The sequence below is a fragment of the Microtus pennsylvanicus genome, chromosome 9, assembly GCF_037038515.1.
Source record: "Microtus pennsylvanicus isolate mMicPen1 chromosome 9, mMicPen1.hap1, whole genome shotgun sequence".
Classification (NCBI taxonomy): domain Eukaryota; kingdom Metazoa; phylum Chordata; class Mammalia; order Rodentia; family Cricetidae; genus Microtus; species Microtus pennsylvanicus.
In genome coordinates, this window is record NC_134587.1 from 65873782 (window position 1) to 65898100 (window position 24319).

At 45.2% G+C, this 24319-nt stretch overlaps 1 protein-coding gene across 2 annotated transcripts in view; it reads right to left on the reverse strand.

The window, feature by feature from the left end:
- Atp7b (ATPase copper transporting beta) overlaps positions 1-24319 on the reverse strand; it is a 67641-nt gene that overhangs the window by 41949 nt on the left and 1373 nt on the right. Inside the window, exon 1 of one of the 2 annotated variants that reach the window (XM_075986291.1) lies at positions 9051-9305. The exons of the other annotated variant lie outside the window; for it this stretch is intronic. Within the exon in view, the coding sequence (XP_075842406.1) occupies positions 9051-9287 (237 nt within the window). The 5' untranslated portion in view covers positions 9288-9305. Of the gene's footprint in view, positions 1-9050; positions 9306-24319 lie in introns of those variants that run through there. 2 annotated transcript variants of the gene reach the window in all.

A 24319-nucleotide genomic window follows, 5' to 3' on the forward strand; every position in this document is an offset into this window, starting at 1 on the left:
ACAATTCCAGACTTCAAAATCTATTACAGAGCCATAATCATAAAAATAATATGGTTTTGGCAGAAAATTTGAGATTTCACCTTACCCTAGTCAGAATGGCAAAGATCAACTAAACAACCCACAGCAAATGTGGGACAGTCTGTGGAGAAAGGGAACCCTCGTGCACTGTTGATGGGATTGAAAATCAGTACGGTCGCTTTCAAAATCACTGTGGAAAACTCTCAGAAGCTGAAGATAAATCTACCATGTGGCCCAGTTATACCACTCCCTGGCAAATGTCCAGAGGCTCCACAAATAATTGCTCAGTCATTTTGACTGCTACTCTGTCTGTCCACAGGAGCTAGGAGATGGAAGCTACTTAAATGTTCTCCTACTGTTCAATGAATAGTTGAGATGTGGTACATACACACAATGGAATGCTGAAGAAAGACAGAAATCGTGAACTTGGCACGCATATGAATGGAACTAGAAAAGATCATATTGACAGAGGTAACCCAGACCCAGAAAGACAAACATCACGTGTTCTCTCTCATTAGAGGCTCCACCTCACATCTCTCATCAGTTCCACATCTTCAAATGTGAGTCCATAGCCTGGAGTAACTACAGAAACCAGGAAACGAAGAGCAGGTGTTTTATCAGTGACAGACAATACACAGTACTCAGCCGCTCCTAGACAGGTGGGTTTTCTCAACAGGCATTTAGGAGACAAAGCTTTTCAAACAAGGGTTATGAAACACTTGACCATCGAGAGCCATCACCTACATTCTTCTGTTGCGGTACTGAACGGACCTCCTGGGGCCTTCCCTGTGAGTGAGTGTCCTACCACCATGCCACACCGTGGCTTGAACAATCTGTTGACAGTTATGCAGTGTTTGGATGGCTTTTAGTGTAGATACATAGTGTGTACATGCTCTTAAGTCCATTCTCTGATGCAGTGTTAGGAGAGAAGAAAAATGAACCCCCTACTGAGTTTTATGTTTAAAAATAAAGGCAGGTTTATATTGAAAGGTCTGTCAAACAATCCTAGATTTAGACAGAGTCCAGGGTTGAAACTGAGTGTCCAGGGTCAGGCTTGTGGAAGCCATTGTTCCATCTCATTCCACCCAATGAGAATATCTCCTTGAGAACATTTGGGAACTGTAGCTGCAGACCTGACATCAATTTGAGGAAGACTGTTTGCTAGCCCCTGATAGAATCTTTTATGGTTTGTTTTTCTGTTGTCTGAAACAGGGTGTCACTGTAGCTCAGAAGCATGGTTATCCCGGGCAGGTTATAGACATGGTACTTTGCTCGGCCTCTCCTCAGAGGTCTCTGGCTATCAGACTCAAAAGGATGGAAGATGGAAACGATGGCCAGACTCACAGAAGCTAACACAGGGCTGGGGTGTGGCTCAGCAATAAAGCAAGTACTCAGCATGGAGGATGGAAAGGGAGGAGAGACTGATCTCATCCAGATCACCCCAGGCATACAGATGAGTAGCTGTCAATCTCTGATGTGGAAGAATGGATGTCTCTACGTCAAACACCACAAGCACACGGAGATGCATACACATACACCTATTCTTTAGTACTTACTCTTTGAGGTTATCTTCAAGTATTAGAAAATAATGTTTTTAAATTTATATTTTGAAACTTTTACAGTTTTAATTTAAAAGACAAGTGTTACTTTGTGTGTGTGTGTGTGCTATTTTATGTATACATGCATAGAGAGAGTGTACATGCATACATGTATATATACAACATGCATCCCTAGGCATGAAGAGGTCACTGAACTTCAAGGGTCTTCCTCTACTGTCCTCTACCTTATTCTTTCACTGAACCTGGAGCTTGCCTCCCAGCTGGCTGTCCAAGGAGGCCCCAGACTTTGCCTGTCCTCACCCCAGTGCTGGGGTTATAGTGCATATATATACCCAGCTTTACATGGGCGCCCAGAATCCAAGCTTAGGTCCTTCTGCTAGCACAGTAAGTACGTTAGCCACTAAGCCATCTCCCTAGCCAAAGTGAGTAAAACTGATAAATAAAATTAATGAACATATATATAAAATATTATGTTATATTTTGAATATAATGTGTATTATAATGTTGATAATAATACTATCTATATCCAGAAAATAAAAATTCTAACCCAGTGGTAGCCTCTCCAAGTGGCTCGGTGGGGTCGGGAGCAGACACAGGGCTCCGTGCTGTCACCTGCAGCAGCCTGAGAAATCCACTTAATCTCTAGGTACCTAGAGGCAGGCAAAGCCAGATCCTTGGCCATAGTGCAAAAGAGAAGTCCCGTATGAGCCAACGGAGCAGAGTCAGGGAGTAAAGCACAGAGACTCTCTCTCGTGGAAAGAATAAGGCCCGGGGTGTGGGCTCCTCAGAGCAGGCCAGTGACGGGTCTCAGCATTAGCCATATGCACGACTTCTCTCAAGTCACATCGCAAAGGGCTGCCAGTAGCCTTTCCTCTTCTTTTTCTCTTTTGAAAATTAAAACAAATCAAAACAAAACCGTTCATGTGTAGGTCAGAATCTGGGGGTCACTGATTTGGACAAACTGGCTGGGTCAGAAGACCCCAGATCCTCCAGTCTCTGACTCCCCAGCACTGGAATTCCAGACACAGGCCATGTGCCCAGCTTTTACGGGGATGCTGGGGTCTAACTGAGGTCCTCACACTGGCGTGACAAGCACTTTATCAGCCAAGTCAATTTCCCAGCCCCGTCCTTTTCTTTCTAATAAGTGAAATTATGGAGTGATTTTAGAGGTGCACTAGATGGATTACAATCTGATTTTTTAAAAAATAGGATTGTACAAAGGGGTTAGACAAGTTCTTAATATAAGGGGTTTCTGATGAAATTTCTAGAAAACTGAAGGTTTTCAGCTGAGAAGGGAGAAAGGCCTTAAGCAAACGTCAATCATGCTGGAATCAGAGGCTTTGAACCAGACCCTGATGAAGGGCTGCGACTCTTCCCACACGACATTATCTTCCCTTCCTATCCTGCCTCACCGCTTCCTCATACACAGCTCACGTCAGCCATTTCACGGAATCCCACTGCTTCTCGCTGTTTCTCCTGGAACAACTGCTCCAACGGACACACCACTTTTCTGCTTTGGAATGTGTATTTTCTCCAGTAACACCCCTGTTAAAGAAGAGTGGTTTTCCCTGCCAAAGAACGAAGGCTTAATTGACAGGTTAGTCACTATCAAGTAACTGTAAAAGTCTTATATTTAAAAAAAAAATACGCCTTTAATCCCAGTACTCGGGAGGTAGAGGCAGGCGGATCTCTGTGAGTTCGAGACCAGCCTGGTCTACAGAGCTAGTTCCAGGACAGGCTCCAAAAACCACAGAGAAACCCTGTCTCAAAAAACCAAAAAAAAAAAAAAAAAATGTTGAATAAAGTAATATCATTGAAAACCACAAGGTGGGGCTGGAGAGACAGTTTGGTGGTTAAGAGTATGTAGTGCTCTTCCAGAAGGCAGGAGTTCGATTCCCAGCACCCATGCCCAGATGGGTGCTGGATTTCACAACTGCCTATAATGCCAGCTCCAGAGCATCTGATGCCCTCTTCTGTCCTCAGCGGGTACCTGCATGCATTGAACATACCTACACAGATACACATTTTATTAAAAATAAAAACCAAGCAATATGATTACGTAAAAGGGCTACATGGAAGATGTAAAACACATTACCAACTCACTGGAGAGAATGCCAACATCGACATTAACTGACATATTTACACCACATGATAGAAATCAATAGACTCGGGTTATTTTTTGTTGCTAGACTGTTAAATGATCATCCTATTTAATGAAATAATGTATTTTTTTTTTTTTTTTTGGTTTTTCGAGACAGGGTTTCTCTGTGGTTTTGGAGCCTGTCCTGGAACTAGCTCTTGTAGACGAGGTTGGTCTCGAACTCACAGAGATCCGCCTGCCTCTGCCTCCCGAGTGCTGGGATTAAAGGCGTGCGCCACCACCGCCCGGCTAATGTATTTTATTATTATAACAACTATACTACATAATGCACTAGTTCCCAACCTTCCCAATGCTGCGACCCTTTAATACAGTTCTTCAAGTTGTGGTGACCCCAACCATAAAATTATTTTTGTTGTTACTTCAAAACTGTAATTTTGCTACTGTTATGAATCATAATGTAAATATCTGTGTTTTCTGTGGTCTTTGAAGGTCGTGAAACACAGGTTGATAACCGCTGCTATAGTGGCAAAGAAATGTAGTTTTTTCTACACCGAATCATAGGTAGGGCCAGCTTCATATAAAACAGACATACATCTTTAAAACCTTCACCGTGAGCCGGGTGGTGGTGGCTCACACCTTTAATCCCAGCACAGGGAGGCAAATGCAAGTGGATCTCTGTGAGTTTGAGGCCAGTGGTCTACAGAGTGAGTTCCAGGACAGCCAGGGCTGTTACACAGAGAAACCCTGTCTTGAAAACAAAACCAAAACCAAACAAACAAACAAAGAAAACCCTTCACTGTGAATCTAGTATGTTTCTAGCAACATCACTGAATAAATGCATGAAGAGAACTCACCACTACAACAGTCTTCAGAAAGAGAAACACACGTGGTTTGCAAAGCCATTTTAAAGTATTAAGTATGAATTATTAAGATAAACCACTTCCCACCAACAGGCTGGCGTTTTAAAGTTCAGCGATACCGTAAGCAAGCGCATAGAGAAACAATGCAAACCACTGCTTACAGAAAGGTAAGCATGCACCTTTCTGGGGAGCAGTTATCAAACAGGCGATACTTATCAAAATGCTAAGTGCTCAATGCTTCTGTCCTAGATCCCAGAACATTTCCTCTGAAACTCGGAGGATTTCATTATATGGATATAAAATTAGATGAGAATGATCACTGTCATATTTAAATGTTAAAATTTGGAAGCCAACTAAAAACTCTGTAGACAATTAGCTACATACAGCCCACCCACAGCAAGCTGTGTTATGACTGTAAAATAGGCAAATGTGTATAAAAAGACATCTACAGTTGGTAAAAGTGAGGAGCCACAGAAGAGCGCCAGGTGTGGTGTTAGCCCTCAACCCCAGCACTTCCCACAGAGAAGCAGGAAGACTCTGGGCTCCAGGCTAGCATGGACTATGGAAAGAAACCCCAATCTAACTACCTCTCACCAAGAACAAAATTCTGAATCCCATTTTCCAAAAGTATAAGGAATGTGAGTTCAGCTCAGCGATAGACTATTCCAGGAGTGTAGCTCAGGGGTGCAAGCCTACTATGCATGCATGCGTACTGTGCTTGAGGATTCCACCACCAACACAGCAAATATTAATCAACTGATGGCAAGTCCATAACCTAACGCCCTTATAGCCATCACCTGTTCACTCCTCCGTCAGTCCTCCGTGCTAGAATATAAAGTCAGGCACAAGCCACTCATCTCTTCATCCATTAGAAGCTTGGTGCTGAGACCGAGGCGACCCAATACAGGATACAAAAACAAAATCATCAGCCTACCACCGAATGGGGAGGGGGGTTAACTCACTGACAAGATGTGTGCATGAGACATGTGAGGGCCTGGGTTCAATCCCCCCAACACAACAAAAACTCTGGCAGCTCATCATGACCTGGGAGATCAATGGGGTCATCCGTGTTGTTTCTCTACATACTTAAATCCCCAGTGAACCCCCCCAACCACTCCCACTCCGCAGTTACAGTAGAGGCGTCAAGGAGAGGCAAGACAATGGACAGATGAATGGGTACTCCTTCTTCCGTCCCTCTCCTAAGCTTAGACCTCTGCTCACAGAAGACAAGTTCCTAGGGTGGTGGGGAAAATGTACTCGGCAAAAAAGCTGCTTATTCCAATGTTTTAGAAAAGGGAAATTTCCCCTTCCTGTTCAAAGCACAAATAAATCAGAGTAATGATTTAATTCTAAATTGAATAGAATGCATGCTATGTTGTATAAGACACACAAGATTCAAAAAAGAAAATTCATTAATCTAAAAGGCAATTTTAAATTTTTTAAATTACATTGTGTATGTGTGTGTATGTAGTATGTGTGTGAGTGTAGTGTGTGTGTTTGAAGGGCATGAGCATGCTATGACATGTGTGAAGGGCATGAGCATGTTATGACACACGTGTGGAGGTCAAAAGACAACTTTTGGGAGTTGGTCCTCGATTTTCATTACGCAGGACAAGGAGACTGCACTGGGGTTGCAGGTCTTGACAGCAGGAGCCTTTCCCTGCTGAGCCATCTCACAGGCCCAAAAACAAATCTGAAATGCTTCCCTCAGGGCAGCTTCTGGTGTCTTGTGAACCAAGTGCCACCTAAGACTTACCCTTCCCATTCACCAGGAATCAGTACCTCTCTACTGCTCCATACTTGCACGCCTGTCTCACCAGATAGGTGAAACAGTGTTTTGATGTGATTGGAAAAGCAAGGGCTTGTCATCAGACCTGGCATTAACTCCTTCGGGAACTTATTACCTAGTCAATCAATCTGAGCTTCCGTGGCTGTTACAGACAAGGCTACCTCTTCAGGTAATGATTAAAGTAAGTGACAATTAACTCAGTCCTATTCAATCGGCAAAAAACACACAGCTCAAGAACCGCAAATTCTATACAAAAGCCTAGTTTTCTGCTTGCCATCCTCCAGAAAGTGGATGCAGACGGGATCACAGTCATACGAGGCGGGATCCCTCACTCAGCTTTGAAATGAGAAATCTGATGTGGAGCCTCCAAGACTCCGGGCCCAACAGCCTAGAATGAACCGAGGAGTGCCTACTAAGGTTTCTTCACCAGCTTCTCTTCAGAGGGGGCTGCTATCCCAGTCAGATTCCGGGGAATCCCACAGCCTAAGAGATTAGCATTGACCATTAAAATGCACACAGCCCAAACCTCAGAGGCTGAGTTTACAAAGTCTGGGAAGTCTAAAGCATTTTTCCCAAGAAAATGTTTACTATTCTTCTACCCTAAACACTTAGCTAAAGATATAGATAGATGTCGGCTATGAGTCACGTACACCAGCAACATAGGATGTGTCTTCTTAATAAACGCTTTGTTATTCTCTAGGCTTCTAAAAGCTTCAACAGTTTGCCTGCCTGGTTAATGTCGTTTAAAGAGCTACAAAATGAGAACGGAACAGTGACTCTCTGGAAGCAAAGTGCCTGGAATCCACTGAGCACGGTGTTCACGTCTGGCCTGCCTGAGACCTACTCAAACTAACCGATTTTACACATCCCTGGCCAGGAAGAAACTTGGAAAGAGTCTCTTGGAATTGTCTACAGATTCATCAAAAATAAAAGGCAATTAAAAATTGGGGGGGGAGCCGGGCGATGGTGGCGCACGCCTTTAATCCCAGCACTCGGGAGGCAGAGGCAGGCGGATATCTGTGAGTTCGAGACCAGCCTGGTCTACAGAGCTAGTTCCAGGACAGGCTCCAAAGCTACAGAGAAACCCTGTCTCGAAAAAAAAAAAAACAAAAACACAAAAAAAAATGGGGGGAGGGGTTACCCTGGGGATTCAACCATGATCTACACCTACTAAGCTTCATCTCTAGTCTTTAAAAAAAAAAAAAGATTTTAAATTTTTAAAAATAAATATCTCAGAGCATCCTGGCTAAAGAGATGAAAGCAAATAAAAAATCCTAAATAAAACTGTTTCTGTTATCAATATTCAAGTAGGTCCTTAGCATTCAACAATCTCTCTCTCTCTCTCTCACTCTCTCTCACACACACACACACATACACACACACACACACACACACACACATATTAAGCCACACAATTTGGTTTGGTGATTTTCACATGAGCACCAGCACAGGCTTGGTGGTAGAAAGCACTTGTAATCCTAGCACTTGGGACACTGAGGCAGAAGGATTGCTGTAAATTCTGGGGTTATATAGTAAGATTTTGGCCAGTCTGGGCTACAGAGTAAGATTCTATATAAAATCTAAACAAACAACAACAAAAACAACAAAATGAACAGCAGAAAAACTCCTAAAAGAGGGAAAGTATTTAATGAAGACTTCTCTTTGTCTCTAACTAGTAGGATGCCTTCAAAATGTAGGCCCCAGCCATGACAAGCTTAATAGAGGCCGGAGTCTCAGAAGCTTACCCTAAGGTAATACCTGATTCCAAGAAAGATCACAAACTGAGACCATCCAGGCACCACCCAGGAACAGACCATCCAAAGGAAATTCCTAACGTTCCAACCATTGCAGATAGGATAACCTGCCAGCCCACACCCTTCGTTTTCCACCTAGATAACCCCTAGACAAATAACTGCCAATCAGGGGTCTTGAACCTTAGAAATCCCTCACCACCACCTTGCCACTATAGAATCCCAACCCTAACTGAGCTTGGGGCTCTCCGAGCACTTCAATACACTGAACAAGCAGAGAGTCCGAGTTTACAAATTTGTGTAAGAATAAAGGCTCTTTGTTTTTACATACAGGACTCAATCTCCTAGTTAGTTTGGGGGGAGGGGGAACTCCGTGATCTGGGCATGACACAAAATGACTTTCCCCCTACCTGATATTCAAGGGAAAAAAATCCCACACAGACCATTAGGAGACACCACTAAGACCGTCACTCTTAAATAACCCTGTACACGCTCCCTGCCCCCAGTAAAAATGACTTTTGGCCTAACAAAACTTCCATATATTTGCTTAAGAAAAGCAGCTTCCCTCTGAAGCCACGTTTTTAAAGTATTTTATCTGAGTTGAGATCAGCAAAATGAGAACGAAGTACGGGACTGAGCGCTTGTGTGGCGGGCTCATCACAAATGACAAATATTCAGGAGTAAAGGAAGGCCCGTTTGTCTAGCTGGTACTTTGGGAAGCTTGTACTTCACCAAATTTTCTGAAAATATAAAGCAACAAGACCCAAATTTCAAAATCCCACCTTGACCCCAACCCTGCAGACTTGACTCCTGTCAGTATGACACTTGTACACACACACACACACACTCACACACACACACACACACACTCACAGGGCCAAGCCTCTCCCCATAGGAGACCTGGAGCTACCTCCTGCTGCAAACTTAGCCCTAGTCTGGGGAGCCTCTCAACCTATCTCCCCGTGCACCAACCTGGGAACTCCTTTCCAGGGTTCTAGTTAAAACGCCGCCTTCTTCCTCTGGCTGGGAAGAGTCTTTCTCCTCTGAAGACGCCAGTCTGGCCAAGCCCCCGGCCCCCGAGCTCCTCCTGAAAGAGCACCTCTTGTGCATGGACAGCAATGTCACCTGCGGGTTACTCAGAGTAGCTAGGAAGGATTGCTCCGGGTTCAGGTGCGCCTTGCCCTTAGCCTTCTCCACAGCCAGGTCCATCGTCACTCCTTCCCTTCCCACTAACACAGTTCGGCTTCAACGCGTTTCTGGTGGTGTGAGGAAAATGCTTTCAAAAGGTCTTGCTCAATCACGGGGACAGGCGGCCTTCCCACAGGGCAAACTGCAGGCAGGGAGAGGCAGTCTTCAGTCTGCAGCCACCTCAGGAACTTGCACACATTACACACTGTCGCCGGTCGCCGGGTGCCTGTTTGCTTTGTTTATCTCCACTCAACCCAATTGGCAGTCTCTCATTCAGCACAGGTACTGTGGGCCCCGGGAACAAAATCCACATACACCCAAGCCAGGAGCCCAGCACCTAACCTCCCAAAGCCAGGCACGGCTTCCTTTTAACCACCTGTACTCCTAGATACCTGCGAGAGACAAAAGTGATGAGGCACTTCCTCGTAGTGCCAAGCTGCATGGGTTTTCCTGGAATAGTTTCAGTGGCCTCGTCCAGCTCCAGCACTGGCAGAGGGCGGTCTACTGGGTAAGCGAAGTATTTCCCAGACAACAGGACTTGCATTCCCAAACAAGCACTAGGAAGCTCCATGCTTCCTGCAGCTTTGCGTTCCCTGGACTTCAGTAAGAACTGACTGCACAAACGCATGGCTAGCAAGGCGCACTCGGCCTTTATATTGGCACAATCGGCAGGAACTAATCCATAACTCAGCCTTCTCAGGCTACCTGCTGCTCCACCTGAGGATCACTAGGCAGTGTGGAAATCCAGGCAGTTGCCCTCGGTCAGGCAGGGCAGTCCCCTTTCCCGTCCCCCACCTGACCCACTAAGGAAGGTGACTTCATGCCTTCTGGGAAGAAGATTCAGACAGACACTGGCCACATCTACTGTTGGTGTGTGGAAGGTACACAGGGCAGAGTGAACGGAATCGGTGTGTACGTCATTCATTCTGGGAGTAATCATTTCTGCATTACTCCCCACAGCTGAGCACACCACGTTCAGCTCACTGAAACATGTATGTAGAATCTGTGTCCTTTAGTAGCCACACAACGACATCTCTCTCTACCTGAAAATGACCTCAAGAGCTCTGGACCAAGAGATCTGTCCTTGAGTGAGTGGTGTCAGGGATAGAGCTCAAATGGAGCCACCTAGCATGCTCCACCCTGGGTTCCAGTCCCAGTACTACAACCAACTAACCAACCCAACAATCAGCACAACAACCAGCCAAACCAACAATCAGCCCAACAACCAATCAACCAACCTAGCAACTAGCCCAACAACCAACCAACCCAACAACCATTTAGGTGTGCCTAAATATTTGGGGTTTTGTTTTACTTTTTGTTTCAGTGGCACTGAGATAGAACCCCAGGACCTCCTGCATGGTGGGCAAGCACCACCTAGAAGAATTTCTAAGCATAAGACTTACAAAATTCAATACATTTGTGATATGGAAATACAGTTGTTAGAACATGAAGACAGAGGAAAGGGGCATTACAGAACTTACAGGCACAGGCCACTTTCTCGAGCCAGAAGATCTAGTCCAAACTGCTCTTTTTTCATCTTTCCCTCACATCTGACCCCAGTCCTCTCAATCCCACCTCCCAGACTACTCTGATTTAGCCTTCCTCTCTTTCAAATTGCCCCTGTCCCCTATTGAAATTCCAGAGGCACCAAGGTCAACACTATCTGTGCTTGTAATTCCTGTTAGGGAAATTCAACTGTCAAGAACACTTGGAGAGACAGAAGAAACTCCTTCATTACAAGAGGCTGCAACCCAAGCTCACACTGTGAAAAGGTTCTGCAACTTTTGTAGGTCGGGTAAGAGGGGGCGGTCTGAGTCCCGTGTCCACCAAAAGGAATTTTTATCAGGCACGATTACAGGAGCAGACATTTTTGTACAGAGATGTTTTGCAGGCAGCAATAAAAGAAAGTAAACATTTGCTAGAGCTATGGACCTTCAATGTGGCCAAATGGGAGAGAAGGACAAAGGGAATGGGCCAATGCATCTTCCCAATGTGGCTACATTAAATAAAACTCCTTTTTCTGATTTTCACTTTTAATTTGGCTCTTTTATAATTGACCTCTTGAGAGCAGGTAGCCAGACCTGACTTAGGGCATAGGCTGGGACCCCAACCCCTGCCACACATCCCCCACCCTGAGTTCAATAACATTAGTAGTAATTAAAGCATACAGACTTTGGCAGGTAAAAGGATATCTTTTTAGCAAATAGGATCTGCAATGTGACCTTTACCAAGATAGCTGTTGTACTTACTCTTCCAGGCAGTATTTATTTTTCCCAGCAAAAGGAGTAGAGGTCTCAACCAGCAGGCAGAAATCAGTACACTTCAGTAAAGCCAACTCATTTTACTTCTACATAACCCTCTGGTTACTAGGCAATGATTTCGATGAAGCGATTAAATCATAGATTAATAATATAATTATAAAAATATTCTCATCATCTCCTGTTCATTATCTTTCCTAGAAGTCAACCGTCCTTTGTCCACCGACTCTGCGAGCTTATTATCCATTCTTGCTTCTACTGCCTCGTAGGTGCTCAGTTCTCAGAAATGGCTGAGCTCTGGAGCACAGATCTCCCACGGATGGTAAGCAACAAAGTCAGGTGCTAGGTAAGTCTGTTTAAATACATTGAAATAACTGAGTTGAGCTGTATGCACACAGCAGGGAATGCTTTTGAACCAGAATTCTTTAGAGGTTTTGGTCCTGTTTTTCTTTTAGATGGGTCTTCCCATAGCCCTGGTTGGTCTTAAACTTACCACATAGACCATCCTGGCAATCCTTCTGCCTCTGCTTTCTGAGTGCCAGTATTATAGGCATGTTCAACCATGCCTAGAAGTTCTACCTAGAAATTGCTTTTCTGTCCCCTTTACACAAACCCAAGGGCAAACTCAATTATCCTCTCATTCATTCCTTCTAGAACAGCAGGTCTCCAAAGTGTCACCTTGCACTCTGTATTTTGACCCCCACATGTGCAGATTTCGCTGTGTCCTAACACAAAATTCACACACACATACACATTTATATATACATATATACGCCACACACTCCCTTTGCTGTCCCAAACAACCATTTTGCAAGCTGAGAAGCCTGGGCCCCAAAGGCAGATGGGCAGCTCAGGTTTCCATGAGCCCCTAGGACAAAAGCGCCCTGTTCGGGGGAGGGACATCTGGCACAGCAAACATTTCACCACTCAAAAAGATTACCAGCTCGACCCAGGAGCTTTCACTAGAAGTGCCTTCAAGAAAGACCCTGGGGCGGGGCGGGCCAGCCCTCTGAGGCACAAGAAGAGTCTCAGATTCTGTGACAGGACAGGACGGCAGAATCTGACACTAAGCTGCACGCTGGACACAGAGGCCTGGAAGTTTCCCACACTGGGAATATGGTTCTCAAACACCACGTTCCCCACAGCTAAGGGCCCACTGCTCACCCATCCTTTGAGCCAGAACACAGACTGGTCAGACTGAAAGGCAAACGTTAAGTGTGCACACAGCATAAGACCCTAAAACCTTGGTCTAGCCCTGTAAGTCATGCCTGACCCTCTCATCCATGTACCCTCTCAAACTTGCCAGATCCAGCCAGGGTCCCACCTCCAGTGTCCCAGCCTAGTCTGGCCACTTCTGCCTGCATCACCACCAATTTCCAGGTTTCTGTCATGACCCACTCTGCCTATCCCACAACTCACAAGTTCACCCCATACCACACAAAACCTCTGCACCAGCCATGTCTGACCCCACACACAGGCTGGAACTGGGGAATGTGCACTACCACTAACCCAGCCCCATCTGTCCACCCGACTTCATCCCACCTGACCATTTCCAACCTCTCGGCCAACACGCTTGCATGTGTGCTCTCTTCTGTCCCCAGCTGCTCTGTCCATATCAGACACAGAAAAAGAGAAGTTCACATGTCCAGATCTCATGGCAAAATGCAAACGATATGAAAGATCAAGTCAGTATCTCCCATTCTAAATCCACCTGTCTTGTAGGAATGTTGCTGATGAGAATTAACCACATGAACCCCAAGGCACAGAATTGAAAAGAACAATCATAGATAGACATCATTGAAGAATTCAAAGAGTTTAAAGAAGACACAAAGAAACAGCTCAGGGGAATTAAGGAAAAAGAGCTTAAGAATAAACAAAACAAACAAACAAAAACAAAAAAAGAATGAACTCCTGAATGATGATCAACAAACAGACAACAGCAGCCAGGCGTGGTGGTGCACCTCCCAGCACTCAGAGGCAGAGGTGGAAAGGTCTCTTTGAATTCAAGGCTAGCCTGGCCTACAAAGTAAGTTTCAGGACAGCCAGGGCTGAGAACTTGTTGAAAGAAAGAAAGAAAGAAAGAAAGAAAGAAAGAAAGAAAGAAAGAAAGAAAGAAAGAAAGAAAGAAAGAGAGAGAGAGAGAGAAACAAAGAAAGAAAGAAGAAAGAAAGAAAGAAAGAAAGAAAGAAAGAAAGAAAGAAAGAGAAAAACACATATACAAGCAATATTATACAGACTGAGCAGAGTGCATTTATATATCTAGGAATATACATATAAACATGTATGTGGGTCATGATAATTAATGAAAAAAGACGCTACAAATTTGAAAGAGCTCAAGGAAGGGGACATGGGAGTGTCTAGAGACACAAAAGTATGCTGGATGGTTTTTATGACATCTTGGCTTAATCTATAGTCATGTGAGATGAAGAAATCCCAGTTGGAAAAAAAAAAAGAAGCCTCCATCAGATTATGCTGAAGGTAGGCCTAAGGCAAGCCTGTAGGACATACTTTAGATTGTGATTGATGTGGGAGGGCCAAACCCCTCGTGGGTGGGATTACCACTGGGCTAGTGATCGTGAGTCACATAAAAAAGTAGCAGAGCAAGCCCAGCAGCAGCAGCACTTCTCCACGGCCTCTCCATTAGCTCCTGCCTCCAGATTCCTGGCCTGACTCAGTTCCTGCCCTGACTTTCCTTGATCATAAACAATGACGTGAAAATGTAAGCCAAATAACCCTTTCCTCCCCCAGTCGCTTTTGGTCGTGGTGTTTATCACAGCAATAGAAACCCTAACTGAGACAGCAAGGGGGAAATGATGTAATTACATTAAAATCTAAAAAAAAATAAATAAAGGGCACTTTCTAAAAATAACCTCTACAGGAGCACAAGAGGCATTTGCCCTTAGAACAGTAGAGGGCAGCATTCAGATGTGAAAAGATTCTTTTAATCTTCAGGCACCTGGGTGGAGCAAAGCAGTTGCTGGTTAAAGTTCCCCATGGTCCACACTACTGAGTACAGAAGCTAATGCTTCCCAAGATGAAACAGCTAGCTCAGGAGGACTTTAACTCTAGGGCATGAATAGGAAATGGAAACAAGCCGACCAACCACAGGCAAGCTCATTGGAGAGTGTTCTTAAAGTTCTATTGGGCCACACAGCCTGGAGTGGGAAACTAACAGTAGTTAAATCATAGGAAGACCAGTTGGGGCCAGAATGAGAAAAACCTGGAATACCAAAAGGCAAGCTTCGGTTTCACATGTTATTGCGTGGACAGTCCCCTCCCTGGCTACTCTCCTCCCTGGACCTGCCTAAATAACTCCGGCTCAGCTGTAAATTCCAAAGGGTGCACACAAGGCTGCTGAAAAATGGTGAGATAAACGCCCCCTCCAGGTGCTGCCTAAGGCCTGGAGAGGGCTCTGGCGCCACCTGGAGGCCCAACGCCTCCCAGTAACCACTGCACACCCATGTTTTAGCTCTTCTTTGTTAAGATTCCTTGTCCCATTTCCAGCCTAAGGCTCCTCTTCCTGAAATACTAAAACATGGAAACAAAAAATAAACAAACAAACAAGCAAGCAAACATGATCTTTCTTGGACTCCACCATCTTCCAGATCCCTTTCTTCTAATAGCTTGGAGCAACCCATTTTGGCTGCCATGATCAGCCTCCAGGTAAGCCCATATTCCCGGGATTTCTCCTATTCTATTCCACTCTACTGTAGGCACCAAAGTGCTAAGTGCTGGAGTGCTGCCCACTTTCTGTGGAGTCCCCTCCCACTCCCTGACCCCTCCCACTCTCCCAGCAGATCCTCTAGGTCTCTTCTTCAAATGCATACATTCTCTGGTGGTCTTATTCAGTCCTATGGAAATACACCTAGTCTGATCAGGCTGGGTAACAACGCTCCCCAGGCTGGGTCTTTTGTAAATGACAACAATGGACTTCTCATAGCTTAGGTCAGGAGCCTAAGATCAAGGCAAGCAGATTTAGTGTGTGTTGGGCACCGCTCCCCACATGATGAGGCATCCCAGTAACATCCTCACATGGCAGAAAAGCTAAGGGAGTCACACCTTCAAGCCTCTTTTCTAAATGAACAACTCCCTTTATTTTTAGACATAATTACATTATTCCCTCCTCCCCTTTTCAAGCCTCTTCTATAAAATCACCAATCCATTAGGTCTGCCCTCCTGAGTTAAGTGCTTCTAAAGACCTGACTCCAGACACAGGAATCTGGAGAAGACAGGCATTCATTCCCTGGCACCACACTTAGGGACCCAAATGCTCTGTCACCATCTCCCTTGGATGTCAATACGCACCACAAAGTAAGCTTTCCTACAACTGAGCAGCTCCCAATACTCTCCCCTTCCCTGTCCGTTCATTAATCTTCGCTAATTCATGACGTTCCTCCCAGCTATGGCCCAGGACTCACTACTAATAGGAAGTGTCTCCTCTCAAATATAGCATCTTTTAAAAACTTCTAAAGTGGTTTTGGAAGAGTGTGCCTGCATCCCAGCACTCAGGAGACTTCAGCAGGAAGACTGCCACCGGTTCAAGGACAGCCTGGGTTGCCTAGCAACTACTGGACCAGCAAAGGCAACTAACTGGGCCCTGTCTTAAAGAGCAGAAAAAAAAAAATTCCTTAGTGACCTTTGACTTCTCAACACAGAATAAACAGGAAGACTGAATAATAGATAAAATAGGAAATTGTTACTCCCCAGAGAGGATTTCAGGGTGTCCCCCACACTCAAGAGCAGAACCTAAAATCCTTACAACGACCTGTCAGAACGCTGTAAGAGAGCACACGCACTCTCCCTGGTCTGGGGATCTCATACTCTGATGACCGTTCTCACCTTCCTGTTCCTTAAATAAAGGGACTTAGAACTACCTGTTCCCTCAGTGTGGAGACTCTTCCCACCAGCATCCCATAGACAGATCCTCCTTCCATCAGCTCTTAGGGATCCTCACTCACTTAGGAACCTCATAAATCAGTTCCCCCAAAACTATTTCGTTTAAATTACAAATATTCCCAACTCCCTAGCAACCTTCTCCGCCTTATTTTCCTCCCCAGAGCAGTCAGCCAGCACATGCTACAGTGATACTGACATGTGGGCTGTCGGCAAATGCAGATAGGCAGGAATTAAATTCCACGAGGCAGGAATCCTTTGTCAGTTGGTGCTCATGCCTGCTGTACTCCCAGTGCTGAAACACTGCTGGACTTAGTTTCTCAACATTTGCTGAATATATGAATGAACTCCTGTGACTGTAGAGAATTGAAATGTTGCTGGTTCTGAGCCAACTTTATTATCTTGGGTTATCTTAAGCCTTCTTAAGAACAATTGCTTGATCTAACATCCATCCTTGTGCCTACTAGGTAAATCCTTTTGGGATGTACAACCCTCTAAATTCTCCCAACCAAAAGCTAAGAATTTCATCAGACAGCACCTAGGGCATAGAGCAAATGTTTCCCCTCCTTTACTGTATCCCACCTCCCTGATGTTCCCATGATGTATTTGTAATTTTCATTGTTCTGTCTCTATACAAGCATTATAAAACCATAACCACATTAGAGCACGGTATTTAGGGTATCTGTGTTTCCAGACCATTGTCATTCATACTTGGCTCCAGAATAAACCATCCTGTACTCCTTTGAAGTGATAGCTGAGTTTTGCCTCAGCTGGTAAATAATAATTTAAAAAAAAAAATCAAAGTCAGGTCTTTAGAAAAAGTCCTGATGACTTAGATGAAGACATTTAAACAAGGGTAGGGAATTGGGTTTTGGTTCCATATACAGCCAATTTTAGGATCAAATTTAAGTAGATCTCTGGAATGCCTTCAAGATCATTCTTCCATTGTCTGAAACAATGTCTGTCTATGTTAATCTCCCCATCAAGTGCTTGCTCGGCTGCACCCCCAGTGTCTTCGCCCAAGTACCCCATTACTCTTGACAGAGCAGGTTGGCTGAGACTTTTCCATCTCAGTCTCCTTCCCTTGTTATGACAGTTTCCATTCTGGATCTTGTGTTCTACTCTAGAGACCGAGAGAAACCCCGCAGCACTCCACACACCCTGCTTGGTGTCTTCGTTTGTTAGGCTTTGTTTTGTTTCCATCAAATATCTTAGCTCATGGCTCTCTGGATCTACTTTCCACAAGTACCAGGCTGTGGCCACGGTTTATCCAAGTTCTTTGCCACACTGTAATAGAGATGGCCTTCCCTCCAGCTCCCAGTAAGACTCCTATCATTTCTGAGGTCTCATGACAATGGCTTTTACTGCTCTATTTCCACCAACACTCTGATCAACCACTGAACTATCTCTAAGGGGATCTGAGCTTTATCTACAACCGCTCCCTTCTGAGCCCTCACCAGAATCGCCCTCAACACTTTGTTTACAACAAGCCACGGTTTTTCTGGCCTGATCCAAACTCTTCCAGCTTCAACCTACTTCCCAATCCCAGGTGCCTGCTACAGGGCTCCTTCTCTACAGCCGTCTCTTAGTCTATCTGGGCCACTGTAACAACACAGTAATTTATAAAGAACAGAATTGTGTGTCTCACCATTGTAGATCAAAGCCACTAGGTCAGTGTCTAGTCGGGGTTACGTTTTATTCAGGATGGTGTCTTGTTGCTGCACTGTCCTGAGAGAGGGACCAGTGTCCTCACTGGTAGATGAGACAGAAAGGGGCAGGAGGTAGGAAGCAAACACTTTCCATGAAGACTTTTCACAAGGACACCTAATCCCAATTTCACGAGGACTTGACCCTCCTGCTCAGTCACCTCCTAAAGGGCACAGCCCTTCATACTGTTGCATCAGGATTACGTTTCAACATGAATTTAAGGACAAACACATTTAAGTCAGAGAAAGGACATTAAAATAAACATCGGGACAGATTGACCCTGGCATTCATGGAAGATAGAGGAGAGGTTTCAGGACCGTGACGAAGGCAAAATCAGAAAGTACTCAGAAAAGCAGGGCTAGGACGGTGGCCTGTGCGTGTCAGGAGGGACAGCAAACAGTCATGACAAACGGCTCATGCCTGTAAAAACCCACAGACCACGTCTACCTGCCAGTTCCCTTTAAAGGCATACTTCCCAGGGAGAAATCTTAGAGTTGCCATGTCTAGTGAAAAACACTAAACACACTGGTATTTTTTAAATAAATCTTAGATGTTAGCAAAACCAGATAACATCTTGTTCATCTATTCAGGCACACGTGAAACATTTTAAAACACAAAAGGTGAATTACAGAGGCTGCAGATATAGCTCAATGTGCTTGGTATACCCACGGCTCCATGTTCAAATCCAAAGCAATACAACCTGGGCTATAGCAAACACAGAACAAAGAAAGGCAGTTGACCACTACAGTTGATACTTCTGTAGATGGTAGGGAAAAAATGAGGACAGCAGGCTAGAGATACAAGTCAGTGGAAGAAACAAAAAAAAGTAGAAGAGGAAAGAAAGGGAAGTTGGATAGACATGATACTACGAGATAATATTCTTGCTCTTTTTTGTAGTGGGTTGGGTGGGTATCACAGGTCATCAACTGCAGCCAGACTAATGAAAACCCACACCGATGGGCACACCTGTGATGGATTTTCTTGATTGATCATTTGAGGTGGGAAGACCCACCCTAAATCTGGGCCACACCTTCTGGTGGTGGCCTATATAAAGGACATGGAAAAAGGAAGTACCTGTTCTTTGCCTGCTTGCCCTCACTTCTGATGGCAAGTCCGTTCCTTCGCTACCATTAGGGCCTACTTCTTCAGGATCTGGTGCATACTGAAGACCTAAGAAATCCAGCCTTGTAGACGGGACAACTATTGGGTTCTGAACTTTCTGTGGGGAGGCAGCCAGTACTGGAATAGTAACCCACTCTAATAAATGGGGGGGGGGGGGCTGGTCTATCAGTTCTCTTCCTCCAGAGAAGCCTCACTAACACATGGGATAAGCATGCATGTGTCATGAATGTGTACATCATGCAGAAGAGGACACGGGATGTTGTCCACGGTCACTCTGCACCTCCTCCGTGAAGACAGGCTCTCTCCCTGAAATGGAAGCTAGCCTGGCCGGCCGGACAGTTCCTATCAGCCTGTTTCTGTCCCTACTTCCCACAATGCTGGGTTAACAGGAAACCTCCGCCATAGGCAGCTCCTGCATGGGTGCTGAAACTCAAATTCAGGTCCTCATGCTTGCACGAGGGTCACTAAGCCATCTCCTCAGTCCCAATATTCTTATTCTTAGGTCGGGTGAGGTATAGAGGCATAACCTATAGTATTACATTTTAGAACTGGATATAGATGTTTGTGTGTAATTCTTCCACAGCCAATAAACTGACAATGAGAAAAATGTTAAGTGATCAAAGAATGAAAACGGGGAAATGCAGAACTCTTTCTCTGGAGGGAAGCAAGTCCAACAGAGAGGGGAGGGCATAGAGTCCCAGAGAGACTTCAGAATAAAAGCCAGTAGCCGGCTTCACGGGCAGTGAGGTGGGAGTGAAGGGAGGATCGGTCCCCCAGAGTCCAGGCAGGTAGAGGGGAAGGTCAAAGGCCGAGCACGACCTTGAAAAGAAGACTGAACTGCCCTCTGATTCTACAGAAGAGGAGAAAACACAGTTTGTACAGCATAGTGACATGCAGGGGAATAAGGCAGAGGTTTAAGGTCAGTCTAGGCTACATGTCCTGGCCTCAAAAAACAAAGAAAAAGGAAAAGGAGGAGGAAGGGGCAAGTTGTAGATTTCAATAAAAATTGGGGAAGGGGGCTTGTCAAGCCAGGAAGAAAAGCTTTAAAAAAAAAAAGGACACTCAGGGGTACCATGCTCCTTGTAAGAAGGAAGGATACTTGTTGAGAGTAAGGAACAAGACTGAGTCACTGTCCCTCCTACAAATGGTAACAGTGTTTAAGGTCATAACCAGATAGATAAAGGCCAAGTCAAAGGCAGGACCGAGATAAGGAACAAACTGCTAGCAGAGTCAGCTACACAGTTGCCTGGCTTTTTTGGCACCAGCAAAACTTACATTCTAAGAGGGCGGATTTCACAATTTCTGGCCATTATTTGGCTAGGGGGTTAGCTCTGTGTACAGGCACAAAGCTCTGGGTTCCAGCTTGCTCTGTTTTCATGTCAACTTGACACAGGCTAGAGTCATTCTAGAAGAGGAAATCTCAATTATGGCAAGCCAGTGGGGAATTTTCTGAATTAATGATTGATATGGTTGGGCCCATCCCATACGGAGTGGGTGCCACCCTGGATGACATAAGCAAACAAGCCATGATGAGTGAGTCGGTAAGCAGCACTCCTCCGTGGCTTCTGCATCAGTTCCTGCCTCCATGCGCCTGGCCTGTTTGAGTCCCTGTCCTGACTCCCCTCAGTGGTGGACAGTGCAAACAAACAAACCCTTCCTCCCCCAGCTGCTTTTGGTCCTGGTGTTTATCACAACACTAGACACAGCCCTAGCCACACAAAGGAAAATAAAGCTATTCTGTTCTGCTCTGTTGCGTCCACCTTTAAACTGCTATTTTCTTCTGTAACTTAGTTTAAAAAACAAAGGGTTAGGGGTGTGGCAAGTCCCCAACATCATGAGAAAGAAAGAAACAAACTAAACATTAACGGGCATTTTCAGAATTTCACCTGGTAATGGTTTTGATTTTTGTGGGGTTTTTTTTCCCTCATTTAGTTGGGAACAATATAGAGCCACTTGACCAATGACACTTCCTTGATACCTGGGCTGTGGTTACCAGCAACCACGTCACCACCGTGGCCACCCTCTGATTCAAACTGAAATGACTGCCAGTAAAGCATTTAAAACCCAGCTACAGGGCTGTGGAGTGGGCTCAGCGGTTAGGTGCTTTGGCTGCTCTTCCAGAGGACCCAGATTTGATACCCAGCAGCTCACAACTGTCTGTAACTCCAATTCCAGGGGATCCACCTCTCTCTTCTGGACACCAGGCACTAACGTGGTGCACAGATATATATGCAGGTTAAAAACACTCATACACCTACAAATAAGTAAGAGAAAAGAAAGCTGTAAAAAAAAAAAGGAAAGAAACTGAAATTATAAAGGAAACAATAAACACAAATTAAAAGTCAGGCTTGGTACAGTGCATTCCTGTAAATCAGGCATTGAAGGCCCTAAACTGCCTGGTAATTGCTGCCCCACAGAGAGGCCCCTGAAGAAAAACACAATGGGTGAAGTAATGATTCATTCACTCTTGAACAACTGAAGGGAACCTTTACAAACTATGGGGAAAATCACGCCTGTAATTCCAGGACTGGGTAGGAGGGTGTAAGTCTTAGACCAACCTGTACTACCTAGCAAGATCCCCACCTCAGGAAGAAAACTATATTATGAAATATTCTCATTCCCTTCAATGCTACCCATACACCTTAAGAGCTAACTCCAACCTATATTGCTGTTAGTACTTCCCTGGGCTCTGGAGTAGCGGCTGAATGGCCTACTCTGTACTGAGAAGCATACTGTGGAGGATATGCTTGATATCTATCTATCTATCTATCTATCTATCTATCTATCTATCTATCTATCTATCTATCTATTTATGGGGGAACTTGAGACAAGGTTTTTCTGTGTAACAGCCCTGATTTTGTCTTGGAATTTGCTCTGTAAACCAGGCTGGCCTTGAACTCACGGGGAGATTCGCCTGGCTCAGCCTCTCTAGTGCTAGGATTAAAGGTGTGCACCACCACCTCCCAGATGAGGATATGCCTGAAATGTTTAAGTCTAACCCCCTTGTTCAAGCATCTCTGAGTTGCAAAGTTAAGATCATTAGTTCAATAATACCAGATGGCATGACCAAGTAGAATGAAGTCCCAACAACAGTGTGCTTTTGAGAAAGCTGGTCAGGCTGACCTAGGACCGAATACTAAATTTGCTCTTATTAGCAAGCTTCCTTGAGCAAGTTCTTTAACTGCTGCCTCAGTTTCCCCACCAACAAGGCCTGGGTGCTCTTTGAAGTTCTAATAGTGCCTGAAGTTAGCACAGATCTCCTGGGGCAAGGGCACAGATCCCATGGGAGAAGGGCTGCTTACGTATGAGTCTCTAATTCTAGGAAGTGTTACTGTATGTGGGGCGCCTGAACATCTGAGTGAGCGGCTATTAGTGGGGGTCCTGCCCAACTTTAGGATAGCCAGTTCACTACAGCAGTTCAGGACGTACGTAACAGGTAACAGAGGGCGCAGTGAAAGGACAATCAAGTGGAAGAGATGCTCAGAGCCTGGGGAGAGGATGGGTTCCTAGAGGTCCCAAGCCTTCTGCCCACAGGCCACCCACACACCCAGCATCTTCACAAGCTTTACTTCCTGGAAGTTCCCCAAACTCGTCATTTCGGAGTTATTTGCAACTAACTCATCTTCAGTCCCTCGCTTCCCCCAAGGGTGGGTTGGTTCTACTGAGAGCTGAGGATAATCATTCTGAGGAATTTGGGAGAGGTCTGCCTCTAAGGCAAAAAGTGGGTGAGGTCTGCCTCCAGACAGCAAACGGTCACCAGGTCCTAAGCAGTATCCACTCTCAGCTTCTGGATGGAATGTAGATGTGTTCTTGTCCAGATATTCTATTTCATCTCCCCTGGAGAGACACCCCTGCTTCATTAACATTCCTAGTTACCTTTGTGCTTCTCAGTAAGTACAAGGACCTCTGGGTCCCCAGCACCTACCCTGTAGTTATCATGGCCCTCCTACTCCTATTCTTCAAGAATTTAACTTCCCTAAGTCACAGCTGGAACCTCAGACTCAGTATTTCTGACACAATCCTCAAGAAAGCATTTGTTGGTCGGGCGATGGTGGCGCACGCCTTTAATCCCAGCACTCGGGAGGCAGAGGTAGGTGGATCTCTGTGAGTTCGAGACCAGCCTGGTCTACAGAGTTAGTTCCAGGACAGGCTCCAAAGCCACAGAGAAACCCTGTCTCGAAAAACCAAAAAAAAAAAAAAAAAAAGAAAGCATTTGTTGAACAACAGCACCAAAAAGGTAATAGAACGATCACAGCTAATGTCAGGGCTGGCGCACGGGACGCAGTCACTGGTGGGATGCTAGGGCATCGATCTTCAGCACAAAATTAAAACAAAAACCTCTATCAAAGGACTCATGAGCACAAGACAGTGGATTTGATTTTCAGCACGGTAAAAACAGAATAAAGACAGACAGGGACATGGGTTATGAGAATTAAATGAGAGTGAATACAGAGAAGTATAAAAATAATACATCTAGTACATAGGAAGCCCTGTGACTTTGGCTAAAGCCATTATCAGTGTAATTCACAGGAGGGTGAGGTCGACACCGGCCAGGGCAGTTAACCAATCGCTCCAAAGAGAGGCGCAGGTCTTGAATTTCATCTGGTCAGATAGAGACTTTGCTCTCTCACAGGGACAGTGCAAAAGATAGGCCACGTCTCCTCCTCTGCTCTGGCCACCACTACCCAGTGTGTGCTGTCTTCACACCACGGATCAAATGCAGTTTTTACACTGTAAGAATTACCCATTCACCACCCTCTCTCGGCCCACCCATCCATCAGCCCACTCTTCTCTCATTTCTCCACACCTGAGCCTAAATGAATTTCACTAAAGGCACACTCAATAAAACTGCTGGATTAATTCATTTCAGAGACCTGTACAAAAGGAGGAAGCTACTCCCTAATCCAGACTTCCAGACCTAAAGAAATACTCAAGAATATATACTAAAGCTGGGTGGTGGTGGCACACGCCTTTAATTCCAGCACTCAGAAGGCAGAGGCAGGTGGATCTCCACGAGTTCAAGGCCAGCCTGGTCTATAAGACCTAGTTTCCAGGAGAGGCTCCAAAGCTACA